Source organism: Oncorhynchus clarkii, chromosome 5 (genome assembly GCF_045791955.1).
Source record: "Oncorhynchus clarkii lewisi isolate Uvic-CL-2024 chromosome 5, UVic_Ocla_1.0, whole genome shotgun sequence".
NCBI classification, from domain to species: domain Eukaryota; kingdom Metazoa; phylum Chordata; class Actinopteri; order Salmoniformes; family Salmonidae; genus Oncorhynchus; species Oncorhynchus clarkii.
In genome coordinates, this window is record NC_092151.1 from 41,887,533 (window position 1) to 41,910,594 (window position 23,062).

General features: G+C 42.8%; 1 protein-coding gene across 1 annotated transcript in view; it reads right to left on the bottom strand.

Annotated features, from left to right (window-relative positions):
- Positions 1-2,226: 2,226 nt before the first annotated feature.
- Positions 2,227-23,062, bottom strand: part of LOC139410037 (soluble lamin-associated protein of 75 kDa-like) — a 30,861-nt gene continuing 10,025 nt past the window's right edge. Inside the window, exons 2-14 of the mRNA XM_071155465.1 lie at positions 19,089-19,225; positions 18,877-18,976; positions 18,507-18,592; positions 9,383-9,554; positions 7,944-8,123; positions 5,436-5,558; positions 4,956-5,053; positions 4,669-4,711; positions 4,422-4,530; positions 3,958-4,108; positions 3,502-3,654; positions 3,063-3,269; positions 2,227-2,965 (exon numbers count right to left, since the gene is read on the bottom strand). Of these exons, the coding sequence (XP_071011566.1) occupies positions 2,237-2,965; positions 3,063-3,269; positions 3,502-3,654; positions 3,958-4,108; positions 4,422-4,530; positions 4,669-4,711; positions 4,956-5,053; positions 5,436-5,558; positions 7,944-8,123; positions 9,383-9,554; positions 18,507-18,592; positions 18,877-18,976; positions 19,089-19,223 (2,286 nt within the window). The 5' untranslated portion in view covers positions 19,224-19,225 and the 3' untranslated portion in view covers positions 2,227-2,236. The remainder of the gene's footprint in view (positions 2,966-3,062; positions 3,270-3,501; positions 3,655-3,957; positions 4,109-4,421; positions 4,531-4,668; positions 4,712-4,955; positions 5,054-5,435; positions 5,559-7,943; positions 8,124-9,382; positions 9,555-18,506; positions 18,593-18,876; positions 18,977-19,088; positions 19,226-23,062) is intronic.

Here is a 23,062-nt window from a genome sequence, read left to right on the forward strand (position 1 = left end):
GCGTCTTGTACCCGGCTAACAAACCATTTCTGACGTTGCACCCTACTGAACACGGCCCCTTGGGGCAAGCCAGCCTTCATTTTTGGAGAGCACCAGCACAAACCCAGTCAGACATATCTACGAAGCATGCATGTATAAAACCACCAGACAGAGGGAACCACAGCAGCTGAATGTGGCAGAATGTGAGTGCCACCAAGTGGTGGACTTCCATTTTCAACCCAAATCTGAAAACGCTACAACAGGGTCAAGACAGGCTATATACACACTATACTCGACGCTGCAGCTCAACGACACCTACTCTGGCTCCCTCTGCTGTTGCAGCATATCCAGAACACATTCCAACAGAAAACGAACAGAACTAACATGGCTGTGTAATATTCTGTACATCAGTTTCATGGCATCACAATAAGCCTTTAAAACACTTTGGGGGAACCAGAATAGAGTAGCAACAAGACCTAATGGAGCCCATCCACAAGTATAGCAGTAATTGAAAGAACGGGTATTTCAGCAACCAGCACATGGTGAGCATCTCAAGAGTACAGAGTGGCATCCTCTCCTCGCCTCCTTTCCTTCCCCTGCACTGATCTGGAAGTGGAGAGGTGAAAGCAAAAATCCCCTGGTAGGTTTCTGCCACATTGCCTTCACTTACCCCTAGTTCTCAGACCAGTGCAGATTAAGGAGAGGAAGCCGCTCCACCAGGTGTCGTACGCTGTAGCTCCTTGTATGTGACATATCCTGGACACAGCGAACACACATCAGTCATACAAAAATGGATATATTTCTGCCTTTTACAATAGATGTTATGAAGGCAATTCGATTAACAACAATTTTCTTTTTTGTTGTAGTAGGGAGAAACCAAAAACTCATGTCACCCAAAACACCATCTGTGAGACTGACATTCTGACATCAAGGTTTACATTATAGAAACATAATTACTAGAATGGGGAGACCCTATTTCAAGTCAATGACTAATTATATACACACGCCTACGGTTTACATCAAACAGTTGCATTGACACGATCTGCCAAGGCTAGAACAGGTTTCCTTCCATACAGAGGGAAAACACCCTTACAGTCAATGCAACCGCCTAGAACCATCTCGTAAACGCTGGGGAGCACTATCCAATCCTTTAGCACGGGTCATATTCATTAGTGCACAGCGGAGTGTTTTTTCAATTTTATTGAACAAGTTCAGGTTGTCCGTTTGGTGCCTAGTGAATACGGCCCTAGTTAAGGTTCTATATATTGACCTATAACCATGGTACATCAATAGCCCATTTGATGCATTCTGCTTCACGTCTTTGGCTCAATGTGCCCTCTACTAGTGAATCAACACTCAATGACGGCATACAATTCACATTGTATTAACGGAATTTGGGTTGCAACATTTTTTTTCTCCCAATAGTGAAAGTTGTCATTTTACAAAATGTTTATATCAAAAATATCGATGGTACATAAACTCAGTTACTTCAAAATGCTGGTATAATCTAGTTATTGTAATATACATATTTTATCCAATTTCAATTAAACACGCTATGAATTATATTACAAAGTATCAATCGCCATCTTAAATTATGAATGGGAAAGACTATTAGGATATCAGAAACATTTATTTTATTGCTAAATTAAGATCAATAATGTCCAAATTGATTGTTCCTATTCAAAACACATTCTATGGATACATTCACTATAGTATCTGTGTGTATATATATATCAATATGCGTGTGTGCATGTGCGTGAGTACGTGCCGTGCAACCTAAAAAAGATCATGATTTGACGTTCATTCACAGCTTTTCGAAAGGCGCATCGGAAAATATTATTTCATCACTCCAAGAACATGGAACTGGGTTTGATCGTGAAAATCTTTGAGTGACGATCACATTCAAACCACAACAGACCTGTTAAACTCAATATCAGTCAGTTCCTATAGAACAAGGCAGTAAAAACAAGATTACCATGACATATGAACAACATTAAAAGACTTCACATTGACGAATTACAACAGCGAGTGCTGCGTTTTCCTGTACAAACACTTTTTTGGTCGTTTTCTGTAAAGATAAATGAACTACCTAAAGTAAATGCATCTAAACATCATACTGAGATAATACAAGTAAACTTTAGACCCCTTACAAACCCTAAAACCAGACAGAAAACATCACTGTGTGTGTGTGTGTGTGTGTGTGTGTGTGTGTGTGTGTGTGTGTGTGTGTGTGTGTGTGTGTGCATGCCTGGTGTGTTTAGATCTTGCCGTGTCGTTTCCCTCTGGCTTTATTTGGAGTCTGGACCGGTCGGCTCTTCCTTCTCAATGCCCTCTGGTCAATCACTTGTGGCTCCTCCTCTTCCTCCACCTCTTCCTCAGCCCAACTCTTCTCTACAGCCTCTTCTTCCTCCTCCTCCTCCTCTGTAGTTGTAGCTTTCTCCTCCTCTTCCACTGTGACCTCTGGCTGCTCCCTGTCCTGCTCGATGACCACTCTGTTCAGTCTCTTAGATTTACGTTCAGGCGCCGCCGGGCCACTGCCCCCAACTCTCCTCCAAAGGGCCTGACTCTTGCCTCCCTCGTCGGAGCTCTCACTTCTCTCCTCGAACTCCTCTGTAGTCGTAGCATTCTCCATCTCCTCTACCCCTTTATTTTCCTCATTCGCAACCAGGACCTCTTCCTTCACCGCCTCCTCCTCCTCTCCTTCCTCCAGAGGCTGGTAGGACAGGTCTCCTCCCAGCACCTGGACCACCGTTTCCTGGCTACTGCTGTCCACCGCAATGACCTCTACCAATTTCTTCTTCGCCTCTGGTTCCTCCATTGCGCTCTCCTCCACCTCTTCTCGCTTTACCTCCTCTCCTTCCATGGGCGAGGGGGCCTCCTCTGGAGCGGAGGCCAGCTCTTTTACAAATGGGAGAGGAGCCTCCTTCTCCACATCCTCCACCACAGCCAACCCCTCCGACGCCACGGGAGTTGCTACTACAGTGTCCTGCACCGTAGAGGACAAAAAGAGAACAATTAGCATTTGTTAAAAACGTATTCCCAAATTCCCTTTGTACACAGTACAAATCCACTGCTTTCCCCACCTTTCCTCCCTCTACCTCCCCTCCTTCCATGGGTGTAGCCTCCTCACGCACATCCCCAGAGAGTGAGGGCTCTGCTGGGGGTGGTTCTGCAGGCGAGGGGGCCTCCTCTGAAACAGACGCTGGACCGTCTACTAACGGGAGAGGATCCTGCTCCTCCACAGCTTCAGCCAACCCCTCTGGCGCCACAGGAGCTGCTCCTAATATGTCCTGCAGGGGACAAAAAAAGACAGAAAAAAGGTGCATTTGTTAAAAAACTACCCAATTCCCTTTCTAACACATACCATAGAAAGAAACATGTCCACGGTGCAAAAATTAAACTGTCCATCAATGAAAGGCTCCCATTGTCTCATCTGTGAACCCCTTGCTCCAATAATGGCCTCATCCCACACATTCTAACTGTCATACAAGGTTAATCCTCCTGACGAATTTAACCACATACTTCAGCCTCGATGGACTCTTCATCCTCTGCTGCCGCCTCCTCCACGTCTTCCTCTGTCGTTCTATTCTCCAGTACAGCCTCTCCCTCCACCTCCACTCCATCCTTTACCTCCTCCCTCTGGTCATCAGTCAGTTCTCCGTTCATCTTGACTATCTGTGTTTCCCATGTCTGAATCTGTTATTCAATGTGTTTTTATGGGATAATTGAAATAAATCCAAATCAATGCGGCCTGAAATGGGACCCTATTCACTATATAGTGCAGTACTTTTGGCCAGGGGCCATAGGGAATAGGGGGTGCCATTTGACACAACAAGTGTGACAATCTATGAGTGACTGGTTATTCTCTAACAGTAACCATAGTAACAACGATGACAATCAAAACAGAACAGCCAAATTAACCATTGTTTTCTAATGCTGTATTCATATATTGACCCCCCCTCCCCCATATCTTCTCACCTGAGCTTTGGTCGTCGTCATCTCCATCTCCTCCTCCTGGGCCACAGCAGCCTCTGCCTCTCCAGACTCCTCCCCCGCTCTTCCTTCCGCCTCCTCCTGTCCTCCGTCCTCTACAGCCGTGTTGGTGGGCTCGGACTTTGCCTCCTCCATTCTAAAACGCACAATAGACCAGTGGTATTATTATAATTTAGAGCCAAAAGGAAGCTTTCATACTTGAAAACCATATTTAGGTTGGGTTACAACCTGAAACAAAAGGTCACATTACAGTGTTGAAAATACTATGGGTATGAGTCTTGATTGACTGACTTGACTGATTGACTGCCTGATGAGTAAAATAGTCACTGAATTTATGAGAATTAAGGAGCACTTCTGCCCTGGAAAAAAAAGACTGTATACATTGAATTCTACACGTGTCATGAATACTTTAATGTAGGTTTCTATTTCACTGAGACTCTGTGTCTAACCTGTTCATCTTCAGAGGCTGGCTCTCCTCCGTGGAGTCTGTCTCTTCTCTGCCACGCTTTTTATGTCCGCTACTCCTGCTACGCGTTGACACGGGTGAGCCATCCAGCGCTAGAGAAAGAGTAGCCATTTTCATTCCAATGTGTAGTCACACAAAAAAACATTTTTCTTCTCTGTATTCAGAAAATCTTATTGGTTATTTATTTCAGGACTCCATGGAGATCCTAAAGACTTCTCTGAGCTACTTACCTTCTATTAACTTCAGGGGAGTATTTACCACCAAAACATCCTCCTATAAAACAAGAAATGAAGACCAAAATCAACTCCTCAAATCAACTCCTCATTACTTGATTATAATGTCCCTACACTACAGAACTGAGGTTGGAAGATATTCTTAAATTATAAACAAATACATTCAAAGAGCTGTGGGAGGAGACCCAAAGAGAAAGCATAGCAAAGGAGGAGACTTTTTTAAAAAAGAGAAAGAAACAAGAGACCAAGTTGGATAGATAAGAGAGAGAGAGCCGGAGACGTACGGTGATGTCCAGAAAGTTGTCCTCCTCCATGCTGCCGTCTGTGTGGTCCAGGGAGGCTGCTCGTCGGTCTCCGTTAGAAGTCACCGCGTGGAGCACCGCTTTATGGGAATCGGCACGACAATCATAAGTCAATTAGCTGCCCGTCATGTGAGTCTGACCACTGTCTGTCTGATGTCACCAAGTCCCCAGCCCACATCACAGCGGAGCTAATCTGGTTTCCTGCCATCATCCTGCTATGGTCCCGATGGATCAACTGGGGTGTATTCAGTGAGGTCGCAGATAGAAATGTAGCTGGATAGAAATGCGAATGAATAGAGCTGACGTCGCGATTCGCTACTCTATATGACGATCATATCGGTTCTACATTGCAAATATCTATCTGAAGGTACTGTAACTTCACATCTTCCTGAACAGGCCGTTGGTGTTAGAGCATGGTGTTGAAAGTGCATCCCTGTATACCTCCTGCCACTGTACCAGTACCTTTCAGTGCTAGGGCTTTCATCTTGCTGGCCACATTCTCTCTCTGGTAAGGTCCTCCCACTCCCTCTACCACCCACAGCAGATCCTGGTCAGCTGGGTACCGACACAGGTACCGGCCACACACTGCAGGTCAGGGAGAGATGACACACTGATTGACCGGTTTATTTTGGGGACAGAAAGTTGTACAGCTCTAGAGTGTAGTGGAGAAATACTACCACCCTGTATACCTGTTTAGAGAGAAACTACTACCACCACCCTGTGTACCTGATTAGAGAGAAACTACTACCACCACCCTGTATACCTGGTTAGAGAGTAATACTACTACCCTGTATACCTGGTTAGAGAGTAATACTACTATCCTTTAAACCTGTTTAGAGAGAGAGACTACCACCACCCTTTATACCAGTTTGGAGAGAGAGACTACCACCACCCTTTATACCAGTTTAGAGAGAGAGAGACTACCACCACCCTGTATACCAGTTTAGAGAGAGAGACTACTACTACCACCCTGTATACCAGTTTAGAGAGAGAGACTACTACTACCACCCTGTATACCAGTTTAGAGAGAGAGACTACTACTACCACCCTGTATACCTGGTTAGAGAGAGACTACTACTACCCTGTATACCTGGTTAGAGAGAGACTACTACTACCCTGTATACCTGGTTAGAGAGAGACTACTACTACCCTGTATACCTGGTTAGAGAGAGACTACTACTACCCTGTATACCTGGTTAGAGAGAGACTACTACTACCCTGTATACCTGGTTAGAGAGAGACTACTACCACCCTGTATACCTGTTTAGAGAGTAATACTACTATCCTGTATACCTGTTTAGAGAGAGAGAGTAATACTACTATCCTTTATACCTGTTTAGAGAGAGAGAGTAATACTACTATCCTTTATACCTGTTTAGAGAGAGAGACTACCACCACCCTTTATACCAGTTTGGAGAGAGAGACTACCACCACCCTTTATACCAGTTTAGAGAGAGAGAGACTACCACCACCCTGTATACCAGTTTAGAGAGAGAGACTACTACTACCACCCTGTATACCAGTTTAGAGAGAGAGTAATACCACCCTTTATACCTGTTTAGAGAGAGAGTAATACTACTATCCTTTATACCCATTTCGAGAAAGAGTACTACTATCCTTTATACCTGTTTAGAGAGTAATACTACTATCCTTTATACCTGTTTAGAGAGAGAGAGTAATACTACTATCCTTTATACCTGGTTAGAGAGAGACTACTATTACTACCCTGTATACCTGGTTAGAGAGAGACTACTACCACCCTTTATACCTGTTTAGAGAGAGAGAGTAATACTACTATCCTTTATACCTGTTTAGAGAGAGAGAGTAATACTACTATCCTTTATACCTGTTTAGAGAGAGAGAGTAATACTACTATCCTTTATACCTGTTTCGAGAAAGATAAATACTACTATCCTTTATACCTGTTTCGAGAAAGAGAGTAATACTACTGTCCTTTATACCTGGTTAGAGAGAGACTACTACCACCCTTTATACCTGGTTAGAGAGAGAGAAATACTATATCCTTTATACCTGTTTAGAGAGAGAGAGTAATACTACCATCCTTCATACCTGTTTCGAGAGAGAGAGTAATACTACTATCCTTTATACCTGGTTAGAGAGAGACTACTAATACCACCCTTATTACCTGGTTAGAGAGACTACTACTACCACCCTTTGTACCGGTTTAGAGAGACTACTACTACCACCCTGCATACCTGTTTAGAGAGAGACTACTAATACCACCCTTATTACCTGGTTAGAAAGACTACCACCACCACCCTTTATACCTGTTTAGAGAGAGAGAGACTACCACCACCCTTTATACCAGTTTAGATAGAGAGACTACTACTACCAACCTGTATACCTGGTTAGAGAGAGACTACTACTACCCTGTATACCTGGTTAGAGAGAGACTACTACCACCCTGTATACCTGTTTAGAGAGTAATACTACTGTCCTTTATACCTGTTTAGAGAGAGAGAGTAATACTACTATCCTTTATACCTGTTTAGAGAGAGAGAGTAATACTACTATCCTTTATACCTGTTTAGAGAGAGAGAGAGTAATACTACTATCCTTTATACCTGTTTAGAGAGAGAGAGTAATACTACTATCCTTTATACCTGTTTAGAGAGAGAGAGAGTAATACTACTATCCTTTATACCTGGTTAGAGAGAGACTACTATTACTACCCTGTATACCTGTTTAGAGAGAGCCTACTACTACCACCCTTTATACCCGTTTAGAGAGAGCCTACTACTACCACCCTTTATACCTGTTTAGAGAGAGCCTACTACCACCCTTTATACCTGTTTAGAAAGAGACTACTACTACCACCCTGTATACCTGGTTAGAGACTAATACCACCCTTTATACCTGGTTAGAGAGACTACTACCACCACCCTTTATACTGTACCTGTTTAGAGAGAGAGTCATACATGGTTAGAGAGTACAACTACTACTACCAACCTTTATACATGGTTAGAGAGAGAGGGTACTTCAGGCCAAGCTGGTTGTCTTTGAAAGAGTCCACAAAGTCCTCCAGCATCTGCAGGCCATGGCCGTTTCCACGGTGACACTTCCTGACAAACATGGAGTCCATGACAGGAAGCTGGTAGCGCTGGGTCACAAAGTTATTACACAAGCTGTCTGGAGAGTGAGAGGTAGAGAGATTTACTGTTAGTTCATGTCTGTAAGGTATGCTATAATTGATTGATACATTATTGATTGTCATATAAAACACAGGATAATCAAACGAGACATTGCAAGAGATCAAAACTGAAGTCTGTACTTGCTCAAAAAGCTGGGCTCTTAATGTTGACTAATATACTGACACGGTTTTACAAATCTTTTATTGAGAGTAATTTGAACTTTTTGTATTGTTTGTTGGTTTGGCAGTGCCACTGTCAGCCAGAGAAATATGTTGAGAAGGATTGTCACCACAGCAAGCAAGGTACTTGGAGTCAAACAGACAGGTCTAGATGAGATCTTTAAGGTCAGGGCCCTCCCCAAGGTACTTGGAGTCAAACAGACAGGTCTAGATGAGATCTTTAAGGTCAGGGCCCTCCCCAAGGTACTTGGAGTCAAACAGACAGGTCTAGATGAGATCTTTAAGGTCAGGGCCCGGCGCAAGGCTCAAAAAATCATTTTAGACCCAAGCCACCCCATGTACCCGAACTTTGAACTCCTCCCCTTGGCAGGAAAAACAGAACTAAATCATTTGTGCCAGGTGTGATATCCCTCCGAAATAGCTTGGGCTAAATGTTCCTATCGACCCAGGAAGGACAGCAGGCTAGGCTCTTTTTATTGGTATGTAACTGTTATGGAAGTTGTGTTAATAAATTTGTTTTGTATTTAAAACGTGTACATGACACTGCAACAAAATGTCCCCATGGGGACAATAAAGTCAGTAAAGTGAAGTCTGGATTCTTAACACACTGCTGGAACACTTCTCCGTTTTAGAGAACATTAAAGTCAAACAAAAGTGGAAAAACATCTTCTGGCGATCTGCCCGTCTCAATGTGGATCTAATGAAAACGTTGGACAAACTCATTCCAGCTCATCGGTTGTACTACGATGTCCTGCTCTGCAGTGGTCCTGTGTCTTCACTGAGCAACACTAAAAACAGTTTAAAACACAGGGAACGATACTTTGTACCAATAATACTGAACATTGTGATGGGTTCTGACTTATAAAAAAAAAAAACAGAACAATTTAAACCATGTGCAACTATATTTCTGGTATAGTATAAAGTCTATATCTTGGCCATTACAGAAATCATCTTCAGGAGGTTGAAGCTAACGAATAGCCTTGTGTAAAGTTGGGGATACTGTCCAGTCACCGATCAAATAAGAGCGGTTTTGGTTTAAACAAAAATTTGACAGTTTGACCAGACAGAGATCGCTCACCTTTGGGTTTGACTGAGTAGAACCCGACAGCGTTTCCGTCCTTCCAGAGGAGCTTGGCGAAGTCGTGCTGGCCGTGGCACAGGAAGGGCACCTCAGGTTTGTCCATCTCACCCACGCGGTACACGATACGGTTCAGAATGTACAGGACGATCCGCTCACCAAGACTCCTCACCTGGGGTGGGGACAGAGAGACAGAATGACACAACAAAAAAGGTAGCACACACACACACACACACACACAGGAGTTTTCAACAGCAACAACGCACAATCCTCACTACTCAATCTACATACACTGTAGTAGGACAAGATTCAGAAGGGACTTGGTTCAGTACATGGCATTATCGTCTTTCACCTCCCACTAAAATGGTTGTGACAGCATTTACTGCTCCGCAGCTCTGCTAACCCCTTGTAAACATAGAAATAACTTAACTGTAGGGTTTAAATTGTGGCCCTGAACAGTGTACTGCTCCTAGTTTCAAATGTGTGTGTGTGTGTCTCTCTTAGAGGTTAAGACAGCATCGTCTATCGAGGATGATTGACAGGCATTGTCGACGGTGACGACATCGTGACATAGATAGCCTATTTGAACATGACTGGCAACTAAGTAAATAGCGGAGTTGGGCAGTGCACAGCAGGGCCATGTTGAGAGGCCTATTCCTTTGCAATAGCCTGCATAACATTTAAATATATATATTATAAACCATTTACAGAATGCACACGAACAATGTAGACGGAGAGAGATTCACCAATGCGGAGCAAAATGTCAAGTCAGGATTTTTTTGTTTTTCTCCCTTGACTATCGGAGTTTCTGGGCCTAAAAGCCAAAGACATGTTATTTTTTATAGCAGACACACACACACACACGGTCTAATTGTTATTGAAGCCTACCTTCCTCTTTTCTCTCCATTTGATAGGAGGATGACTTGACATATCAAGCTTCTATTTCAGGTTATGCACCCTGGATTTCTCCAATCTATTTCCTGATTAAACAATTACGTTAATCTAACAGAATTTAAAATAGTCTAAAAGTTCAGTTGTTTTTGAATGACCTTCAACATGGTAGGCCCGAGGTAATAACGAGCAAGATAGAAAAAAAAAAACTAGTAGTTCGAACAAACCTTACAGTTGAGCAAAGCTTAGGCTTTTACGAGACAAGAAAATCCTCTGTGCCGTTACAACACCAAAACGGCCAAAAGCATGGACTAATCCTACTGAAATATCATAAAAGAGACGAGAGAGTTATGAGTATTTTCCATATATTACAAGAATTTGTCAAATGTTTTTAAGTTTAAAAAAATAAATAATAATTGGTCTGGCCACATTGTCTAATGGGCGATTTTATAAGTATAGAATCACACTAGAACAGTTGATTTTGCCCAACCCTAGTGTGTGTGTGTGTGTGTGTGTGCGTGCACGCACACTGTGTTTCTCCATTGTTCCATGCTAATCATAACAAGTTGCAGGGTAAAGCCAGGCAGCGAGCCATGAGTTTATTCTGACTGGTGTCTTTGTGCTCGGTCCTCTACACAAACACACCAGAAATGCAGTGCTTGGCATTCTGTCCAAAACAACGTTATTATGCATCTGATGGGGTAGATAAACATGCCAAGGGTAATGTGTGTGTGTCATCCATCATGTTGTTGTAGTATCCCGTGTAGGGCTGAACCCAAGTACAGTCGTGGCCAAAAGTTTTGAGAATGACACAAATATTAATTTTCACAAAGTCTGCTGCCTGAGTTTGTATGATGGCAATTTGCATATAGTCCAGAATGTTATGAAGAGTGATGCAATGAATTGCAAAGTCCCTCTTTGCCATGCAAATGAACTGAATCCCCAAAAAAACATTTCCACTGCATTTCAGCCCTGCCACAAAAGGACCAGCTGACATCATGTTGTTAACACAGGTGTGAGTGTTGACGAGGACAAGGCTGGAGATCACGGTCATGCTGATTGAGTTCAAATAACAGACTGGAAGCTTTAAAAGGAGAGCGTTGCTTGGAATCATTCTTCTTCCTCTGTCAACCATGGTTACCTGCAAGGAAACACGTGCAGTCATCATAGCTTTGCAGAAAAAGGGCTTCACAGGCAAGGATATTGATGCCAGTAAGATTGCACCTAAGTCAACTATTTATCAGATCATCAAGAACTTCAAGGAGAGTGGTTAAAATTGTTGTGAAGAAGGCTTCGGGGCGACCACAAAAGTCCAGCAAGCGCCAGGACCGTCTCCTAAAGTTGATTCCGGATTGGGGCACCACCAGTACAGGGCTTGCTCAGGAATGGCAGCAGGCAGGTGTGAGTGCATCTGCACGCACAGTGAGTCGAAGACTTTTGGAGGATGGCCTGGTGTCAAGAAGGGCAGCAAAAAAGCCACTTCTCTCCAGGAAAAACATCAGGGACAGACTGATATTCTGAAAAAGGTACAGGGATTGGACTGCTGAGGACTGGGGTAAAGTCATTCTCTGATGAATCCCCTTTCCGATTGTTTGCGGCATCCGGAAAATAGCTTGTCCAGAGAAGACAAGGTGAGTGCTACCATCAGTCCTGTGTCATGCCAACAGTAAAGCATCCTGAGACCATTCATGTGTGGGGTTGCTTCTCAGCCAAGGGAGTGGGCTCACTCACAATTTTGCTTAAGAACACAGCCATGAACAAAGAATTGTACCAACACATCCTCCGAGAGCAACTTCTCACAACCATCCAGGAACAGTTTGGTGACGAACAATGCCTTTTCCAGCATGATGGAGCACCTTGCCTTAAGGCAAAAGTGATAACTAAGTGGCTTGGGGAACAAAACATCAATATTTTGGGTCCATGGCCAGGAAACTCCCCAGACCTTAATCTCATTGAGAACTTGGTCAATCCTCAAGAGGTGGGTGGACAAATAAAAACCCACAAATTCTGACAAACTCCAAGCATTGATAATGCAAGAATGGGCTGCCATCAGTCAGGATGTGGCCCAGAAGTTAATTGACAGCAGGCCAGGGCGGATCGCAGAGGTATGGGGGGAAAAAAAGGGTCAACACTGCAAATATTGACTCTTTGCATCAACTTCATGTAACTGTCAATAAAAGCATTTGTCACTTATGAAATGCTTATTATAATTATACTTCAGTATTCCATAGTAACATCTGACAAAAATATCTAAAGACACCGAAGCAGCAAACTTTGTGGAAATTAATGTGTGTGTAATTCTCAAAACTTTTGGCCACGACTGTATTTGACTGGTCGATTGTTTGATTGATAGGCTGTAGGTCAACTGATTATTTTTGAGCAGTAGCGCATATACAGTGCCTTGCGAAAGTATTCGGCCCCCTTGAACTTTGCGACCTTTTGCCACATTTCAGGCTTCAAACATAAAGATATAAAACTGTATTTTTTGTGAAGAATCAACAACAAGTGGGACACAATCATGAAGTTGAACGACATTTATTGGATATTTCAAACATTTTTAACAAATCAAAAACTGAAAAATTGGGCGTGCAAAATTATTCAGCCCCCTTAAGTTAATACTTTGTAGCGCCACCTTTTGCTGCGATTACAGCTGTAAGTCGCTTGGGGTATGTCTCTATCAGTTTTGCACATCGAGAGACTGAAATGTTTTCCCATTCCTCCTTGCAAAACAGCTCAAGCTCAGTGAGGTTGGATGGAGAGCATTTGTGAACAGCAGTTTTCAGTTCTTTCCACAGATTCTCGATTTGATTCAGGACTGGACTTTGACTTGGCCATTCTAACACCTGGATATGTTTATTTTTGAACCATTTCATTGTAGATTTTGTTTTATGTTTTGGATCATTGTCTTGTTGGAAGACAAATCTCCGTCCCAGTCTCAGGTCTTTTGCAGACTCCATCAGGTTTTCTTCCAGAATGGTCCTGTATTTGGCTCCATCCATCTTCCCATCAATTTTAACCATCTTCCCTGTCCCTGCTGAAGAAAAGCAGGCCCAAACCATGATGCTGCCACCACCATGTTTGACAGTGGGGATGGTGTAGTCAGGGTGATGAGCTGTGTTGCTTTTACGCCAAACATAAAGTTTTGCATTGTTGCCAAAAAGTTCACATTGTTGCCAGCACCTTCTTCCACATGTTTGGTGTGTCTCCCAGGTGGCTTGTGGCAAACTTTAAACGACACTTTTTATGGATATCTTTAAGAAATGGCTTTCTTCTTGCCACTCTTCCATAAAGGCCAGATGTGCAATACACGACTGATTGTTGTCCTATGGACAGAGTCTCCCACCTCAGCTGTAGATCTCTGCAGTTCATCCAGAGTGATCATGGGCCTCTTGGCTGCATCTCTGATCAGTCTTCTCCTTGTATGAGCTGAAAGTTTAGAGGGACGGCCAGGTCTTGGTAGATTTGCAGTGGTCTGATACTCCTTCCATTTCAATATTATCGCTTGCACAGTGCTCCTTGGGATGTTTAAAGCTTGGGAAATATTTTTGTATCCAAATCCGGCTTTAAACTTCTTCACAACAGTATCTTGGACCTGCCTGGTGTGTTCCTTGTTCTTCATGATGCTCTCTGCGCTTTTAACGGACCTCTGAGACTATCACAGTGCAGGTGCATTTATACGGAGACTTGATTACACACAGGTGGATTGTATTTATCATCATTAGTCATTTAGGTCAACATTGGATCATTAAGAGATCCTCACTGAACTTCTGGAGAGAGTTTGCTGCACTGAAAGTAAAGGGGCTGAATAATTTTGCACGCCCAATTTCTCAGTTTTTGATTTGTTAAAAAAAGTTTGAAATATCCAAAAAATGTCGTTCCACTTCATGATTGTGTCCCACTTGTTGTTGATTCTTCACAAAACAAATACAGTTTTATATCTTTATGTTTGAAGCCTGAAATGTGGCAAAAGGTCGCAAAGTTCAAGGGGGCCGAATACTTTCACAAGGCACTGTGTGTGTGTGTGTGTGATATATATATATATATATATATATATATATATATATATATGCCAGGAATTGTGAAACTTAGTTGAAATGTATTTGGCTAAGGTGCATGTAAACTTCTGACTTCAACTGTGTGTGTTATATATATATACACACACACACACACACACACACACACACTTGAAGTCAGAAGTTTACATACACCTTAGCCAAATACATTTCAACTAAGTTTCACAATTCCTGGCATTTAATCCTAGTACAAATTCCTTGTCTTGATGTTAGTTAGGATCACCACATTATTTTAAGAATGTGAAATGTCAGAATAATAGTAGAGAATGATTTCATTTCAGCTTTTATTTCTTTCATCACATTCCCAGTGGGTCAGAAGTTTACATACACTCAATTAGTATTTGGTAGCATTGCCTTTAAATTGTTTAACCTGGGTCAAATGTTTCAGGTAACCTTCCACAAGCTTCCCACAATAAGTTGGGTGAATTTTGGCCCGTTCCTACTGATTGAGCTGGTGTAACGGAGTCAGGTTTGTCGGCCTCCTTGCTCGCACAAGCTTTTTCAGTTCTGCCCACAAATGTTCTATAGGATTGAGGTCAGGGCTTGGGGTCATTGTCCATTTGGAAGACCCATTTGCGACCAAGCTTTAACTACCTGACTGATGTCTTGAGATGTTGCTTCAATATATCCACACACAATTTTCCTCCCTCATAATGCCATCTATTTTATGAAGTGCACCAGTCCCTCCTGCAGCAAAGCACCCCCACAACATGATGCTGCCACTACCGTGCTTCAGTTGGGATGGTGATTTCGGCTTGCAAGCCTCCCCCTTTTTACTCCAAACATAATGATGTTCATTATGGCCAAACAGTTCTGTTTTTGTTTCATCAGACCAGAGGACATTTCTCCAAAAAGTACGATCTTTGTCCCCATGTGCAGTTGCAAACCGTAGTCTGGCTTTTTATGGCTGTTTTGGAGCAGTGGCTTCTTCCTTGCAGACGGGCCTTTCAGGTTATGTCCATATAGGACTTGTTTTACTGTGGATATAGATACTTTGTACCTGTTTCCTCCAGCATCTTCACAGGGTCCTTTGCTGTTGTTCTGGGATTGATTTGCACTTTTCGCACCAAAGTACGTTCATCTCTAGGAGACAGAACGCGTCTCCTTCCTGAGCGGTATGACGGCTGCGTGGTCCCATGGTGTTTATACTTGCGTATTATTGTTTGTACAAATGAACGTGGTACTTTCAGGTATTTGGAAATCGCTCCCAGGGATGAATAAGACTTGTGGAAGTCTACATTTTATTCTCTGAAGTCTTGGCTGATTTCTTTCGATTTTTCCCATGATGTTAAGCAAAGTTTGAAGGTAGGCCTTGAAATACATCCACAGGTACACCTCCAGTTGACTCAAATGATGTCAATTAGCCTATCAGAAGCTACTAAAGCCATGACATAATTTTCTGGAATTTTCCAATCTGTTTAAAGGCACAGTCAACTTAGTGTATGTAAACTTCTGACCCACTGGAATTGTGATAGTGAATTATAAGTGAAATAATCTGTCTGTAAACAATTGTTGGAAAAATTACTTGTGTCATGCACAAAGTAAATGTCCTAACCGACTTGCCAAAACTATAGCTGGTTAACAAGAAATTTGTGGAGTGGTTGAAAAACGAGTTTTAATGACTCCTAGGTGTATGTAAACGTCCGACTTTAACTGTACACACACTACCAGTCAAAAGTTTGGACACACTCATTCAAGGGTTTTTCTTTATTTTGACTATTTTATACATTGTAGAATAGTGAAGACATCAAAAATATGAAATAACACAAATGGATTTACGTATTAACCAAAAAAAGGGTTAAACAAATAAAAAATATATATTTTAGATTCTTCAAAGTAGCCACCCTTTGCTTTGACAGCTTTACACACTATTTGCATTCTCTCAACCAGCCTCATGAGGTAGTCACCTGGAATGCATTTAAATTAAAACTGTGCCTTGTTAAAACGTTCACTGCACCTCAGATTGCTTCCCAAATAAATGCATCAGAGTTCAAGTAACAGACACATTTCAACATAAACTGTTCAGAGGAGACGTGAATCAAGCCTTCATGGTCGAATTTCTGCAAAGAAACCTTGACTAAAAAGGAACCAATAAGAGACTTGCTTGAGCCAAGAAACGAGCACTGGAAATTAGACCGGTGGAAATCTGTCCTTTGATCTGATGAGTCCAAATTGGAGATTTTTGGTTCCAACCGCTCAGACTCATAATTGAGATCAGATGCATCTGGTTTCCATTGATCATGCTTGAGATGTTTCTTCAACTTGCTCAGAGTCCACCTGTAGTAAATTCAATTGATTGGACATGATTTGGAAAGACATCTGTCGATATTAGGTCCTACAGTTGACAGTGCACGTCAGAGCAAAAACCAAGCCATGAGGTCAAAGGAATAGTCCGTAGAGCTCCGAGAGGAGATTGTTTCGAGGCATAAATCTGGATAAGGGTACAAAAACATTTCTGCAACATTGAAGGTCCACATAAACAGTGGCCCCCATCATTCTTAAATGGAAGAATTTTGAAATTACCAAGACTCTTCTCAGAGCTGGTCGTCCGGACAAACTAAGCAATCGGGGGAGAACTGACAGAGTTCCAGAGTTACTCTATGGAGATGGTTGTCCTTCTGGAAGGTTCTCCCATCTGCAGCACTCCACCAATCAGGCCTTTATGGTAGAGGCCAGACAAAAGCCACTCCTCAGTAGAAAGACATGACAGCCCGCTTGGAGATTGCCAAAAGACACCTAAAGGACTCAGACCATGAGAAACAAGATTATGTGGTCTGATGAAACCAATATTTAACACTTTGGCCTGAATGACCAGTTTCACAGCTGGAGTAAACCTTTCATCATTCCTACAGTGAAGCATGGTGGTGGCAGCATCATGCTGTGGGGATGTTTTCAGCGGCAGGGACTGGGAGACTAGTCAGGATCGAGGGAAAGATGAACAGAGCAAAGTACAGAGAGATCCTTGATGAATACCTGCACCAGAGCACTCAGGACATCAGACTGGGGAAAAGGTCCACCTTCCAACAGGACAACGACCATAAGCACACAGCAAAGACAATGCAGGAGTGGCTTCGGTGCAAATCTCCAAATGTCCTTGAGTGGCCCAGCCAGAGCCCAGACCTGAACCCAATCAAACCTCTCTGAAGAGACCTGAAAATAGCTGTGCAGCAACACTCCCCATCCAACCTGACAGAGCTTGAGAGGATCTGCAGAGAGGAATGGGAGAAACTCCCCAAATACAGGTGTTCCTAGCTTGTAGTGTCATACCCAAGAAGACTCAAGGCTGTAATCGCTGCAAAAAGGTGCATCTACAAATTACTGAGTAAAGGGTCTGAATACTTAATTAAATTTGATATTTTTTGGGGCAAACATTTCTAAAAACCTGTTTTTGGCTTGTCATTATGGGATATCATGTGTACATGGATGAGGAAAAAAACAATGTTATCCATTTTAGAATAAGACTAACGTAAGAAAATGTGGAAGAGGTCAAGGGGCCTGAATACCTTCCGAATGCACTGTACGACCCATGTCAATTTAGCGCTCCTGTCAATTAACGACACGCGCATAATTATGGATAGAATTAGGCCTATAGGCTACCTGGCCTGCATATAAAATGTGCTTATTGGGGATCTGATAGTATTTTGAATTGGTTTAACGCACCACCACTAATGAGTTGTGGAGCTTCAAAGTAATGTTTTCTTCCCATCAAACAGCAAGCAAACTAAGTCTGTTTTACATCCATTGAGAATAACAATAGTTCCTCAATGCGTTTGAAAAATCTTTCCAGTTCTCTCCGTTTCCATAACCACCCAGCGTGAAAGGGAAAAATGTCATGCTCTGATTCAGTGGAAACATCATAAAAAAAGACCTACCTGATGATTTCTTATCCCTTCCGCAAATAGCCTACAGCTGTGTCTGGCACAGGAAACAGAGTTTTGTTATTTAGACCAATTGATTGGACAGACGACTTTCGGTCGACCAAGGTTTTTTTTTTTGGGGGGGGGGGCAGCCCTAATCCTGTGTGTCCTCTCATATTGTGTCAGATTCAGAGCTTTTCCTTACACCAGACATAACCGATATCCTACCTCAACAGAGTGTGTTTGTGTGTTTCAATGTGCTAGCTTTACATTAATCTTGTGTTGTAGTGTGTGTGTGTGTACCTTGACCAGGCCAGTTCTGGAGGGGTCGGAGGTTCTGAGGATGTCCTCTACTGACCACCACTGTCCTGCCAGGTACAGAGCTACCGCTGGAGACATTGAGAATAGAGTTCGATGAGTATGACATATGGTTAGAATCCAAACTTACGCTGTAGGAAATATAAACCCCCAGGCCATAACCTAAACTCCAGTAGATCTGAATGGATCGGCTGTGTGTATGCTGGTCGTTTCAAACAAAATAGCTTACACCTACAGTATCTATGTGGTGGAAACTATCAGCTTACACTCTGACTGTGTCAAAGGATAGGGACAGGTGGGCTCGGGATGGGTTTTCAGACTGTGCTGAGGTTGTGTGTTAAAGTGTTGTGTGTACCTGTGAGCTGATCATCTGGGGAGAACAGGGCCATAACCTTGTGCTTCAGGTCTCCTCCATAGATGGGAACAAAACCAACGTTACACAGACCGATACTGATCTGAGAGGGGGAGAGAGAGAGAGAGAGAAAGTGTGACATGGTGTTAGAGTTGACTAAACTAACAGTGCATGTGTGTGTGTGTGTGTGTGTGTGTGTGTGTGTGTGTGTACACCTTTCTGTGGTTGGGCAGGGTAAAGCTCTCGGTCTTGTCGGGGCTGACATATCGTAGCTGGGTCATGTAGCCCTCTGCTGCCTGCTCCACCTCCTCTTGCCTCACTGAATCCAACACGTCCACAGGGAACTCCATCCCTACAGGGCAAAAGGTCAGGAGTCACAGGTTAGAGGGTCACTCATGCCAAATAAAATATGTAATGTCTGGTCCCGTTGATGAACACACTGGGAACGGATTATTTTAAAACAAGCCTAACGTTACACCTGTATTCTGCCTTCCCCTAGGCCCAACGTAAAACCACCTTCTCTTCATATCCAAAATAAACCCAAATCAATGAAAATGGAGTCGCACAATGTATAAAGTGCTGAAATACTAACTCTGTGGCACAGTCATCAGACAAGGCCTGCACAATAAAAGCCATGCTATTCTGATGTTACCATGACATCAACAATTGTTATTTTATTCGTCACATGCATCGTAAACGGGTGTAACCTAACAGTGAAATGCTTACTTCAGTGACACACTTCCAATGCTGCCCCCCCTTGAAGGACGAAACATCCCCACCTATGTATAGAGCCCTCAACATGGACAACAATACAGAACAGGCTACTTCCATCTGGCCACTACACAACCAACCACATGCACACTGAAGAGGATGGGAGGAAAAACACTGACATTTTGTCAGCAAATTAATCGTACTGTTTATAGTATTTAGAAATTACAGTCACCACGGTCTCATTGCAGAAAGGTCCCTCACATGATAATTATTAATATGATGTTATAGATGAATAGTCAGCTATTGAATTAAGGGACAAACAAAAGAACATTCAAATAATCAGATATGGAAATTGAAAACAAAAGGGTCCATTGTGCTAAATGTTATGAGGCAATACTTTCCCTTCAGGATAAGTTAGATATTACTGCAAAGTATGTTTTACGAGCAAAAGAGAGAGGGTGTGTGTGTGTGTGTGTGTGTGTGTGTGTGTGTGTGTGTGTATGCTTTCTACCGATGCTGGCTCACTGGTTTCTTATTAGACACTGGAAGGACCACGTCCCCGGAGGAGACTTTACAGTGGGACTCAGGGCCTGTTCCGTGAGCCGAAGCAGACACACATCAGCACTAATGAAAACCAGTTCATGTCTTCTGTGACGCTGGCCTGTTGCCAGTTTACAGACTGACCTCTCTCACACACACACACACACACACACACACACACTGTCACAACTCAGACACACACGCGCGCACACACGCACACACACACACCAGAGACACACGCGCACACCAGAGACACACGCGCAGACAACCACACAAATTAGTGAACAGGAAAACACTCTCGGATGCACGTACACGAGTCTACACACAGGTTCCGCCCGTCCCAGAGAGTTGGCATTAGTCCCAGCCATCCTGAGATGTTCTGTGACTGTCTGTCACCCCCGATCTGCGTCAGCCTCACACCACCAGGACGACACAGAGAAACAGAAAGAGGACAGAAGACTGAGAACTAAAAGGAGGGGGGTCACACAACCAACAGGCTACTATAACCCCCATTCAGACACACTTTGTTGCCTGAGTCAGGTTCCCCCCCACCCCACAAATTCCATTTAGTTTTTCCATGTTTTTGTTTCCCCCAGTTTTTTTCAGGTTCAGTCAACAAATATCACTGCTGCTAGACACCTAATTGACCTGAGTGCTTTCATACCTTAAGGGAACATTGACATTCGCCATATGGTTAGTGAGAAAGTCCATATTGCAAATGTACGGTCCCTTACTAGACGTCCAAAAACGAAGGCGTCGGGCCGTGCGACAGGGCTGGATCTACCTGGAAGACAAACGAACTCTCTCGGACATTCGGTTTCCGTTTGATAAAATAATCAAATTTTGGTCATTTTTCCGCTGTCCCGATAAATCCCACAAGAGGGCGAATGGAATCATATTGCAAATGTACAAAACATCACGAATCACGACGTGGCCTTATCTCCAAAACGGAAAAGACTTCGAAGATCTTTTCAAAACTTAATGTGTGTGATTAGGCAACCCCCATGAACTGTAAGTCAGTCATTTCTCCCAACAGATGTCAAAGAAAAGCTCTCTCACACACCACACACACACAGCAAGGATGGAGTGACAAAGTGCGGTGCTTAAAACTTCTTAGGGATAAGTGAGACGTCTGCGTCAAACCTAGCCAACAGGAAATGGAAATGCGCAACGCCAAATGCTAATAGTACTCGCTAAAACTCAAACTTTCATTAAAACACACATGCAAGTTACTGAATTAAAGCTACACTTGTTGTGAATCTAGCCAACAAGTCAGATTTTTAAAATGCTTTTCGGCGAAAGCATGAGAAGCTATTATCTGATAGCATGCAACACCCCGAAATACCTGAAGGGGACGTAAACAAAAGAATTAGCATAGCCGGCGCTACACAAAACGCAGAAATAAAATATAAAACATTCATTACCTTTGACGAGCTTCATTGTTGGCACTCCTATATGTCCCATAATCACAATTGGATCTTTTTTCCGATTAAATCCGTCCATGTATACCCAAAATGTCCATTTATGAAGCCCGTCTGATCCAGGAAAAAACTGCTTTACAAAACGCAACGTCATTTTTTAAAATTAACAAAGTTGCCTATAAACTTTGACAAAACACTTCAAACTACTTTTGTAATCCAACTTTAGGTATTAGTAAACGTTAATAATCGATCAAATTGATTGCGGGGCGATGTGTATTCAATAGCTCCACGTCTTGAAATGGTCGATAATTCTCTCTTCTAAAACATCCTGTCGTGTACCGGATGAAAGCAAGTGTCTCTTCTTCGTTTGACCAAGGAATAACTTCAAGGAAATTGCCAAGACTGGTGACATCGTGTGGAAGCTGTAGGTCTTGTAAACTGGGAGGTATATATTTTCGCAGGCCATAGACAATACAGCCAACTGGCGGATTGATCTTTTTTTTTGGGGGGGGGGTGAACAGTTTTCCTTGGGGTTTCGCATGTTAAACACGTCCTGTTATAGTCACAGACATGGTTTAACCAGTTTTAGAAACTTCAGAGTGTTTTCTATCCACACATACTAATCATATGCATATACTATATTCCTGGCATGAGTAGCAGGACATTGAAATTTTGCGCGATTTTTAACAAAATGTTGAAAAAAGTCCAGAGCTCTAAGAGGTTAATTAAAGAAACAGAGCCTGCAATGGCATTTCCATATTCTCTAGGCCGTGCCGAGTTCAACGAGATGCCCCGCATGACCATAGCTCGCTCTGAGTGCAGCGACCGTGAAAAAAAGCAGGCCCAAAATGAAGCCTGGCCCTAAATGGTCATTTGCTTTTGGGTGACAGTGAGAGAACCGTTAGGGTGAGAAGCACAATTCGACCTCAGATACGATCCTGAGGTCCTCCCGATCTGTGCAAGCCTAACCTTGACCGTGTGGCATTAACCCTTAAGAGGAAATCAGGGTTTTTTGTTCTCACAGATTACAATGACTTCTCTCCCCATAGCAATGCATTGCCTACACCCCTAAATTCAACCTGAAGCCTATGTGGGTTATGAATGCCGTATGAACCGGTCTTCGGTGACAGTCCATCAGGCCACTATGAGGTCTACCTGTGTTGATTCTAAGCTTCCTGGAGCAACCGGAAGTGGTTAAAATCACCCTAAAAGTGTATATCCATACCCTACCTCTAGTTTGATAGAAATAGTGCATTCAACCCTGTGTAAATCAGTCAGTTCTTAACGTAAAGACTTAAAACTCAGGATTTCGTAAAAACATACCCCAATGAGGATATGTGTTTACTTATAGCTTCCTGAGCCAACCGGAAGTGCCATAATTGGTGTCACATGGGCTGTTTCAAAGGGTTAAAAAAGTCAGATCTTTCCAAAACTTACTGTGTGAGATTAGGCAACCCCCATGACCTGTAAATCAGTAATTTCTCCCATAAAATTTCAAAGAAAACTAAATCACACAC